Below are 12,175 nucleotides of genomic sequence, written 5' to 3' on the forward strand. Positions count from 1 at the left end.
AACTCAGTTACGGTTGGATATTCTACCTTCTAAGCCCATAAATTGTAAAAGGTCTAATGCACGGAAGTACCCATCAAATCAGATTCAGGCCCATTGACATCTATTCCCACGTTTTAGAATTACAAGTAATTGCGCGTACATTAAATTTCTGTTGCCTTAGCGGTAACTGTGAAGGCTACTCCTGACAATGTCTCACGCACTCAACACGCTTCGTGTCCATATCTTCACTTCTTCTCACCCAAAAATTGTCACTTCCATCTATTTCCGTTCGTCAAATCGCGAGTTCAATGCCGCTGACCATCACATTTCACGAGCACATGCTGAGATCGAATCCCAGATACCCCGACATGGCTAGACTCTCCACGAATCAGAACGGTCACAGCAGACCCGAAAACCGCTCACTGAAGTCGTGGCAGTTCAAGGGAATTCGATCGAGAAAATGGGGGACATGGGTTTCGGAAATTCGAATGCCCAAATCCACTGGAAGAATTTGGCTCGGCTCCTACGACATGCCGGACAAGGCTGCCCGCGCCTACGATTTTGCTGCGTATTGCCTGAGAGGATCGAAAGCCAAGCTCAATTTTTCCCTTTTCCCGGCGGAAATCCCCTGCGCCTCTTCCCTGTCGCCGTCGCAAATTCAAGCCGCTGCCGTCAAGTTCGCCACAGAAGAATTCCAGCTGCTTTCTGAAGACGATGCAGCGTTTTCATCTTCTGGTCCGGAAGCGGAATGCTGCAATGAGGACCTAGAGATTTGGGCGGAGAACGTTCCGGCATTTTGGGATTGGGTACTGCTGGAATGTTTGGAGAGTGGCAAATCTCCAAATTTAAATGAATTTCCCCCCTTGGATGAGTCCATGGAGTACTTCGGGGTTCACTTGTAGCTCCAGCAATAATTTTTAAATTATTTTGGGCGGCGGGAGATTCTATCATAAAACCCGATAGATGAATCATGAGGCTAATTCTTATTTGAGAAACTTCCTACTTCTGAGAGTGGTGCATGATTGAGAGGGACCTTAATGTTATGTATGATTTAGCATAATGTTTTAGGCGAAGACCTCTATCACCTAAGTTAATTTTACAGGTTTATGATGAAATACATCTTTCATTCCCTCACCATCTTAATAAACGGAAGCTACACCACTTCATTCATAACTTAGGAACTTCTCATGGTCAAGAACATTGGATTTTTATTTTTATTTTTATCTTTATATTTATAGAATAGTATTGAAAATAAAATCTCTACTCATGCTTTAGAACGATGAACAATGGATTTTTATTTTTATTTTTATGGAACAATGTTGAAAATAAAATCTCTAAATATTGATAGAGAAAGTCTACCTATTTTATGTATGTGGTTGATATAACAATAAAGCTAACTACTAGAGAAGTAGTTCAGGATGTATAAATAGGGTTTGCACTAGGTCTTTCGTCACTATGCTTATTAGCACTGAGATTAATAGGATTTGCACCGACACCAAGCTTTGCATACCATGTGACCAAATGATGAAAAAAAAAGGTATTAATGTTTCTCGCTCACACACATGCATGAGGCAATGCATTTATTATAGCTTTTCCCCCTCACCTCTTTTCTAGATCTCCTCACATTCCCCCATATCAGATTAGATGGTGTTGATGGATAAGGGTTATAACCCTACTTTTGGATACAATGTTGTAACATTTTACCAAGAAGAAATGACATACCTACATGTTGTTCTAGTACCATCTCCAAGCGAAGTCTATTCAATAGCACAAGCACATTCTTTTACAACTAAGCACTCCCAATAACTTTGAAATATTGAATTGATTGAGTGAGCATTCTACACCTAAGGATCGAGTTGGGAATTCAAGATACCTTAGATCACAAGTTTCCATGAATGTGATCATGAAACACCCTCGTTGGGCATACTAACTTGGGTGCATGTTCCTTGGACATGTACTCTTAGGCACACAAGTTGGGCATGCAAACCCAAAGGTGACTCATTCACCATTACTTGTAGAAACTGGTCAAATGACTTGGACATGTGCACAAGCCAACTTATACATGGAATTGTTGGGGGTGAGAACAATCTCAACAATGGGGAAATTCAATGGACTTGGCACACTAAGTGGATTGATGGGCATGGATAGATGATTCAAATTGGTTCATCTCACATGACTTGACACTTGCCAAGTCAGGCAAAGGCGCATATAAGTATGATGAGTCTTGGATGAGTTGAGATAGGAGGCAACCAAGCAAGTAAGGTAAGACCAACAAGAACACAACAAAGTGGTCTACAACTATTTTTTCATAGTTGTGGCACAAATTTCATCATCCTTAGGCATATCAAACATACAGGACAACTAAAGGAAATATCTGCGGAGTCAGTGATTTGGGGTGACAAAGTGGGTAACACAATGACCAACTCAAAAGAGGGACCCGTCGATGTGTTGTGAAGAAACAAAACAAAGAACATTAACACCTGCAAGGACCAGAGAGACTACAAAAGAGAGATGACACACACATACCAGTAGATTGGAGACAAGAAACAAATTGTGATGCTAGGTAATGCATAGACAAATGTTCCTTCAAAGCTTAAAGCTCCCACCTTGGCATCCAGGAGCACAATGACAGTTGGAAACCTTCCGCTTTCCCTCGAACAATGCTTAAAATCAGCCACCTTGAGACAAAGCCTATATATTTATAAAGGGGAAAAAACGTCAGGGGATCGAATGGGTGGGAGAAAAACACTGAATGTGCAAAAGCCAGAGAAGGAAAATAATGTGTCATGGAACACATATTAACAGAGTCATTAAAAACCCAAATCATGTACTCCTAGGTGTGATGTGCCTTGCTTATGTCAGAGTCATTACGCTCTGTAACCAATCCTCCCTGGGATAGTGAAGCCATAACAAACTGTGATTGGCGGAAGCAATAAACAAAGGGAATGTCATACTGAGACCCCTCTACCACCAAATGCCCACATTTAAAGCGATATGTCGAGGGTAGGTGAGTGTGACCCTGAGGGCGATGAAGACACCACACCTAGATGGGATCAAGACAGGTGGAAAGCTTAACTCTCATTCCCATGTCCACCTTTTCTTTCACTATTTTGCTTGTGAGCATGCCAATCATATTACCGATCGCACCCAAAAACCTTAATACCACCCCATTAGAAAAATATAATTTATTTTTATTAAATATCAAAACATAACCTATACTATTATTAAAAATAAAAAAATGTTAATTGATATATAGTGATGAAAAATGTCATTTGATATATAGTTTCTTTCGTGGAAGGTGTACTTGATTAATAATAATACATCCATTTCATTAAAGCTGTGACAAAAACAATCCAGTTTACTATCATTGTAGTCAATAGTCAATTGAGTTTGGTCTTGGTTGGTTGGGTGGACGGATTAATATAATGCCAAAGATATGGCAACTCATTTATGGCTGGCTAAGGAATCGGATATTCTACTTTCTAAGCCCATAGATTGTAAAAGGTCTCATGCACGGAAGTACCCATCAAATCAGATTCAGGCACAACGACATCGGCAATTCCTATTTCCAACCCCATTGAAACATAAATGCAGCCTGACATGCAAGGGATATAGCAGTTGCTTTGTTGCTAAAATGCCAAAGTCAACCCATTGAAACTGCTAAAATGCCAAAGTCAACCCCATTGAAACATAAATACAAGAGAACTGCTATATCCCTTGCATGTCAGGCTGCATTTATGTTTCAATGGGGTTGGAAATAGGAATTGCCCAACGACATCTATTCGCACGTTATATAATTTACAAGTAATTGCGTGTATATTAAATTTCTATTGCCTTACCGGTAACGGTGAAGTCTACTCCCGACTCCCGAGTTCCGACAATGTCTCACGCACTCAACACTCTTTGTGCCTCTATATCTTCACTACCTCACACCAAAAGATTGTCACTTCATCTATTTCCGTTCTTCAAATCGTGAGTTCAATTCCGCTGACCATCACATTTCACGAGCACGTCCTGAGATCGAATCCCGGATAGCACTACATGGCTAAACCAACCATAAATCAGAACGGCCACAACAGACCCGAAAACCCCTCACTGAAGTCGCAGCAGTCCAAGGGAATTCGAAAGCGAAAATGGGGGACATGGGTGTCGGAGATTCGAATGCCCCATTCTACTCGCGGAATTTGGCTAGGCTCCTACGACACGCCGGAAAAGGCTGCCCACGCCTGCGATTTTGCGGCGTATTGCCTGAGAAGTTCGAAAACCAAGCTCAATTTTCCTCTTCTCCTGCCGGAAATCCCCTGCGCCTCTTCCCTGTCGCTGTCGCAAATTCAAGCCGCTGCCGCCAAGTTTGCCACAGGAGAATTCCAGCTGCTTTCTGAAGACGACGCAGCGTTTTCATCTTCTGGGCCGGAAACGAAATGCTGCAATGGCGGCCAAGAGATTTGGGCCGAGAACAGTCCGGCATTTTAGGATTGGATACTGCTTGAATGTTTGGAGAGAGCCGGGTCTCCAAATTTAAATGAATTCCCGCCGTTGGATGAGTCCATGGAGTACTTTGGGGTTTACTTACAGCAATAATTAGTAATATATTATAAAGTCATTAACTATGAAAATTATTATTCAATATCGTATGAAAAAAAAACGTACAATTCTCTCATCAATTTTACAAAAAAAAAAAAAAATTGGAGGAAATAAAGTCATATTGTCTTAATGCTTATGTATATACATAAGATATAAAATGGTTTGGATTTTTTTTTGTTATTCAACCAAATGAAATAATTTTTTTTTTTTTTTCGGGAATAAAATAATGCGTAACTTTATTTATAAAAGGAAAATAAAATTACATTTTGCATATGTTGCAAAGCATTGTTATAAGAAGCATCTTTTAGTAATGAGCAAGGGCGAGAAAAACTATCAATTGGACTAAACAAAATTACAAACATTGAGAGGCAAGAAATTAAGTCTCACATCTAGCACTAATTTTTCTTTTTTTCCTTTTCTTCTTTGCACTTTCTGCGAACCAGCGGAATATGGTTCAACAATAACTAAATCCAGTTCTCGACCTCCTTCCATATTGGAAACTTCTTTGTATGAGTCTGAGCTCTTCGAGACACGAGCTACCCCCTTTGCCTTCCTTAGCCTAATTGTGCTCAGTATCATAACCAATTTGAAGAGGCGTGTTAATCCCTATCTGTGCCAAGATGTTCCCATTCATATTAGCTTTTGTTTGAGCTTGTTGAGTCTCTTTGATGTCGTCTTCTTCATCTTCAAAGAGTGGGAGCTTCGAAAATTATGCCCCTTTAGGCTTGTTGGGAGGTTTCTTTTTCATTTTTTGTAGTCTTCTTAGCGTATGGACATGTACTCTGGAAATGTCTTGTTTGAAAACATACTCGACATCGGAATGTCATATTCTCATAGTCCAAAACTTGGGACCATTGGACGATGTTGTGTTTCAATGTTATGTGACCTGAAAGATCTTTGTTGAGGTCTTATCTCCACAAAAATTCGACCAAAGATGAAAAGGTCATTTTTTGTTCTTTCCACATCCATTTTTATAAATTTACGTAAGGTGTTTCCAATGTCCTCAAGAACTTTGTGATGCCAGAAGGGAAGAGGCGGGTTTGGAAGATTATCCCTTGAAGAAAAAAACTTTGAGAACAAAAAACAGATATAAGGAGGAATGAAAATGAACTACCAAACTTGGTTTTGTTCCACTCAAAAGCCAATGGGTTGGTTCTTTCCTTGGTGTCAACTATTTTTCTCCCATAGACATTTTTAACGCTGTGACCGAGCATGGAATGACCCAGAGAAACAAGGGCTTCTACTAGTTCAGGGCCCTCTACTTCTTTGACTTCCTTAAGATTTTTACCATGAGAAGAAAGTTGATACGTCGAAAAGGTGGACCATAAGCTCACAAAATCATTGGCCAAAGTCATTGAAGAAGAGACCATGCAAACTGGTGGCATCCAATTCGACTCTACAATACAACAAAACCTTAATAATCCGTGTCATTCCCACCTCAACCAAAATCTTGTAAAAAAACCTTTATAATATCTTAAACTAATAAAATAATTATATTTTAACTAAATAATATAAAAATAAGAAATATATATATATATATATATATATATATAGATATAAATAATTTTAATATATATAGATATCATTTTGAAATAAAACTAAATTGTATTTAAGAATGATCACTAAAACTAAATATAATGTATAAGAACCAAACCAACCATATGTGTGACCTCATTGTCCATCTGTCCATCGAATCCTTTTATGTGGTTTGAAATTAAAAAAAAAAATATTTTAAAATTATGGATAAACAATTTGAAATTAAAAATATTCCTTTTAAAAATGTGAAGTTGAAACATTGCACTTTAAATATAATACTTGTATTATTGATGAATAGTGTGTGGTTAATATCTCCTTATAAATTTCATGATGTATATTGTTGTTTTAAAAATTCATGTTACGAAATCTATTTAACTAAATGTATGTAGTTAGCAAATTTATTTAACAAATTATATAGATAAATTGATGTTATAAATTTTATATTTATTATATATCGGTTAGAAGAATGGGTTCAGGGTTGAACTTAATTGGATGGATTCAAGGTTAAAGCCATATTATTAATAAATTTACTAATTTAGAAGAGTGAAAAAAATAATAAAAAAATATTTTATTTAATAAATTTAAGATTATTTTTATTAGTAGGATTTAGATTCGAAAAATTGGATTTGAAGGGAGTAGTTTGAGATATCAAAAAATGTTTTTTAGGGGTAAAACTTTGTTACCTAAGTGCAACGCTTTTTTCTTCCTATTCTACACACAAAGACATTTCCAATGTCCCAAGAATGACCTCAAACACAGTTTATATGCAAAGTTATGTCACTTGGAAGTTGACCTTCCTATTTTGACCACCATAACTTGGGAGGATGTCACGTCAGCCCCCATTACTCAGGGAAAGAGGCTAGCCACATGACCATGATGAACAAGACTATAAAAAAATCAATATTGTGATTCTAGTTAAGAGTTGAAGGATTCAAACTTAATTGCAAATAGGCTATTAAGTTGTGTTATAATCGGGTCATTAGGTGGAAAGGGGTTCTATTCTTTTCGAGTGCATTTTATTCCATAAATGAACAGAGTAGCCAAGAGGGATAGGGAGAGAACACAAAGAGAGTATTTGTACATTGCAGTAGCCTATGTGCCACATGCGTTACTTCTTTGTACTTGCATCCATTTTCTATCTAGAGAAAGAGAGCAAAGCGACCTCACCTTCTAGTTGGAATTTTCTTTCGAAAAGGTTTCCCAAGATATATCTTGTGTTAACTTGTTGTTTGCGAATTTTTATTTCGTCATTCTCTATTTTCTACATAACTATAATTTGCATGCATACACAATAAACAATAATTAACATAACCAAAAATACCAAAAATCTAAGGAGAAATTAACTCTCATAGTGTAGATTTCATATTTTTTAATATATTTTAGTAAATTTGTTGTGCATAATCACTGAGTGAAATATCCATCATGTTTAAAAATAGAGGTGAATCTCTATGATTAAAAATTCATGAAAAAATAGAGGTGAATCTCTATGATTAAAAATATTGTTACATGGTTTTTAATATATATATGTGTGTGTTTTTATTTCATATATTGATTATTTTTATAATAGTAATAATAATAATAATAATAATAATAATAAAGTTGTAATCAAGGCAATAGGTGTGTCTATTTTGGAATAGAGCTTTCATAATTTTAATTTAATGGTAAGAATTTAATCTCCACTAAATATTATAGAATATTTTTAATAGTAGTCACAAAATGAAAGGTTGAGATTTATCTCAAAAGTAGCTATATTTATTTTAATTAAATTGATTAATTAAAAAAATGGCATATTGTCATGTGAGCATGAGTTATAGTTTTTTAGGCATGTAGTAATTGTATTGGGCTATGATATTGTAACAAAGCCTCTTTGCAAGTCACGAATCTCCATGACAAAGTGGAGAAGAATCTCCTTAGTTATGATTATTGTTACATGCTCTTTTTTAAGTATATATATGTTTAACCCATATATGGATTGTTTTACAATAATAATAATAATTTAAAATATTTTTGATAATTTAGTTAATTTGTATCATTTTTTTAAGCTTGGAAATGTGAGGTGTATCATGAGGTAAGTGTGTCTATTGGTGTTTACCAACCATTTAATTATTTTTTATGATTTTTTTAACCTTCGCAAATTATGTGAGATGTATCATGGGGTAAGCATTTTGATGTTTACCGTGGATTGATGCCTATGTGCATTTAGCGGTCATTTAATTTATATGGTTATGCTAGTTTGAAATCGGAAGGGAGCTAAGCATTTTGATGTTTACCATGGATTGATGCCTATGTACATTTAGCAATCATTTAATTTATATGGTTATGCTAGTTTGAAATTGGAAGGGAGCTTCTAGATTGAAAAGTGGGGATGCATTCAACCGCTAAACACATGGGAAAATTAACAAATTTAATAATCCTCCTACCTAAATTTTATGCAACAATTTGCATACATTTTGGTGAGCACCAACCTTTATAAATCTACATATTCACAATTTTACTCATTCCTAAATTTATGCAAAGAATTGCATAAATTATAGCCGGTAATATATCTTGATAGATATATTTATTTACTTAAACATTGATATGGATATAATTACTTACATTGACTACTTAATAAATTTGATTAATTCCCTTAATACATGGTCTTCTCTAATGGTTAATTTCAATTCTCTTAGATTTTATGCATGGAAACATTCATTAATAATCTTAGATGTGATGCAATGAAACATTCATCAATAGCAAGAGTTCTCAAGAGTTGTCTTTGCAATTGATGTTTATAGATTTTTACCTAACTATTTAAGTTATATGACTTCATTATAATTAGCATTATTGTTGCCTAAATTATCTGATTTAAATAAGAAAATGATTTTGAAATTCCAAAATATTTTTTAAAATTAAAAATAAAATTCAACAAAATACAAAATTTTAAAAAATAAAAATATTTATTAAAAAAATTAATACATATAAAAATAACATATCATAGATATATATAACTCATGTATTCATTTGCAGGGAGCTTTTTCATTTAAAATAATATGTTTAACTTTTAGAAAGCTTTTTCATTTAAAATAATATTTTTAACTTTTAGCAAATTATAAGTCTTATGTTCAACTTTAATGATTGGAAATTTGACAAACTTTGAAGTTCAAGTTAAAAATTCCCAAGACCGATGACTTAGTCCATTGGATAAGCAAATGACATGGTCAACCAATCAAGGAAAAACGTAGGTTATTATGTCACTACCATAACAATGACATATAGCCATGGTGAATGACATTTACTTTCAATCGTACAGGATATTTTCAATAAATAAAAAATTTCTTCCTATGTTGAACTAAAGATTTTCAGTTTTTGAGAGAGATGATGTCTCACCACCGTCAGGGTAGGGCTCTAGATCCTGAGGCGTGAGGTTATCCAGTACTGGGTGATATATCCTGTTTTGAATCATATTAATGTTTCAATGAATACCACTACACATTATTCACAGAGGATTTAGTTGCCTATCAATTCGGGGATTAATACATGATGTAGAAGGAAGGAAAATGATCATTCATTGGGTTGTTCACTTAAAATTTGTAAGTTTGATTCTTCAATTTATGACTTTTAGTTTTCGCTAGCCAAGAAATTTGAGGAGACCTAATTGGTAGACAATAACTTTGTTGGGGCGAGAACTTGTAGTTTTTTGTACAACTAACTGGATTGCACTTGTTTTTTTCACTGTGTACTCGACTTACCCGTCGCCTTATCTAAAGCCCTGGCCAGGAAATAACACCCATATTTTACAAGCATCACATCCTCCATAGGCTTGAGGGATCTCAATGCATCATTAGTAAATCAAATACTTTTGCATTTATTTTTACCAATAACATGATCTTCTTTTGCTAGGAATCGCCTTGTCATGTTTAATTCAATGTTTTTCTAAGCTTAATTTACGACTTTTTGGCTTTCTGTTTCTATCGTTATCTCAATGGGGAAGGGAAAAGAGAAGGATGGTATCCCTGGATTTATTTCCATATGGAACATGGACACCAAAGTTCTTATGTGGGTGATAGTGGTTATGGTTTTTTTTCTAGTAGCAACCTTGTCTATACACTAAGAAAACCTTTTATGTCAAAATATCACCTCAACATCTCTCAAGGATGATTCCAATCCTTGTGGATATAGTTTCTAAATCATAAAAATGGACCAGTTGAATCACATGACTAACTCTAATATTATTCATATAATTAGCACAAAAAAACCCACCACCAAAAACATCATCAAGCGAGTGTTTCGTCCATATGGGAATGCTCCATACTTGTTCATCCAAAAGGAAGCACACAAGATAGTTCTTGCCAAGTTTTTTGTGCTTGGGCTTTCTTCCAAGCCTCTCCACGTTTTCAGGAAGCCACGATTTGAATGTGAATGGAACCCCAAGAATTCATGTGTGTGGAGAATAAAGGGCGAGGCCTATAAATGCTCCCAAATGAGGGTTATGGCCAAGTTTACACAGTGGTGGTTCTTAGTTGTGTGTTTTCTCAGAGCGTGGGCACCAATAGCAATGGTGGAGACTTCATTGTTCATGCATTTAATGACAGTGAGTCCGTGAAACCAAAGAGGATTGTTGCTCTCAACGAAAAACAAGGTACTTATAATGCCTCCATTTTCATTCAGGCTCCTCCCTATGAGTATCTTTGTTGTGGTTCTGCATTGTACGGTGACCTAAGCCCTTAGAGAATGAGAGAGTGAATTTCTTATCATGCCAAATTCTTTGGCCCTAGATTGCATTTTATTTTTCACTATGTGGGCGGGGTTCATCCTCAAGTTAGAAAGGTGTTGGAACCATGGATTTGTGTTGGTCGTGTAACATTACAGGATATAAGCGAGCAAGAACAATATGATGGGTATTCTCATAATAATACCCATAGCCACAACATATATGAATATGTTGGTGGCCCAACTAGCTATCCCTCCTGAGATTTTATGGAGACTTGACTCGACGCTTATCCTTGCAAGCACGGGTCTACACAGGTGTGTAGGTGATCCAAATGGATCCAAGAACGCTCTCTGAGTCTTCAAAAACTTGAAAAATCATGCCAAAGACCAAATAAAATTGCATGAGAAAACCTTTCAGAATGGGGGAAAACACTATCAAGAGGCAAAAACACGTGAAATTACTGAAAAAAACAGAGTATCGGAGGCAGAACAAATGAATGCACAGTAGTCGTCAGATCTGGTCGATCAACGGTCCAGATCTGGTCAGTGAATCACAGTCGGAGATGGAAATCAGCGGATATCGACGCAGACTACATCACACTTGCGACGACGACCGACAGAGTCAACTAGGACCGTTGATCAAGCGCGCAAATCGATTGCCCATGTTGCATCGCGGGATCACTATCGGAGATCACAAGAGTGCTTACAACGGCTCGGGGTTATCGCAATGTGCGATTGCGATCGATCGCATCTTGGTATCACAATTGGGGCTACACAGAGGAGCGGGCACATACACATACACATCTGTGATCCAATGAACCAGACCCAACGGTTATATAAAGCATAAGATTTGAGATCCGCACCAAAGTCATTTTTAATGCATTTTCGCAGTTTTGACATATTTCAAAAATACAAAGGGGATCCTTGGAGCAAGGCCGAAGCGACTTGCGAAAGAGATTGGGGACAGACCCAATAGGGGAATAAACCATATTTAAGGACTTTTTGAAGTCCGAATTGAACTATGTTTTGGCAGAATTTCAAACTCGTGAATGCATTTTCTTGTGTAAAAAAGAAAGCGACTGCATTTGGGATTCTAAAGGATTTCAAGGGACCGAGGCACTCATACATTTCAGAATAGGTGACCACCTCCCCTTTAGGTGTTATGCAATGATTGTGTAACACTAGAAGAGGGATTCGAGCGGACAGAGGCCCAGGAGACAGAAAGCCAAGAAGGAGAAACACAACCCAGATTGGCTTTAAAGCCACATACAGAGAGCAAACGGAAGGAGGCAGTATTGCAGGCAGTGCCGAGACAGAGCTAGGACAGAGACAGAGAGCGTTGAGGGAGTCTGTGTACTCAAAGAGTGTTGAGAGGTTCAAGAAA

General features: G+C 36.4%; 1 protein-coding gene and 1 pseudogene across 1 annotated transcript; both read left to right on the top strand.

Moving 5' to 3' along the window:
- Positions 1-233: 233 nt before the first annotated feature.
- LOC149176416 (ethylene-responsive transcription factor ERF039-like) lies at positions 234-990 on the top strand. Its single transcript, XM_089423114.1, has one exon. It carries the CDS (start codon positions 288-290, stop codon positions 879-881), a length of 594 nt encoding a protein of 197 aa, XP_089279240.1. The 5' UTR covers positions 234-287; the 3' UTR covers positions 882-990.
- A 2,833-nt stretch (positions 991-3,823) lies between these two features.
- On the top strand, positions 3,824-4,673 carry LOC149176417 (ethylene-responsive transcription factor ERF017 pseudogene; annotated as a pseudogene).
- The last annotated feature ends 7,502 nt before the right edge of the window (positions 4,674-12,175 follow it).

This window comes from Pinus tabuliformis, chromosome 4_1 (genome assembly GCF_031772625.1).
Source record: "Pinus tabuliformis cultivar Carrire ecotype Pingquan chromosome 4_1, CPIR1, whole genome shotgun sequence".
NCBI classification, from domain to species: Eukaryota; Viridiplantae; Streptophyta; class Pinopsida; order Pinales; family Pinaceae; genus Pinus; species Pinus tabuliformis.

Coding starts and splice junctions, on each gene's coding strand:
- LOC149176416 (XM_089423114.1), top strand. CDS start 288: ATGCCGCTGACCATCACATTTCACGAGCACATGCTGAGATCGAATCCC.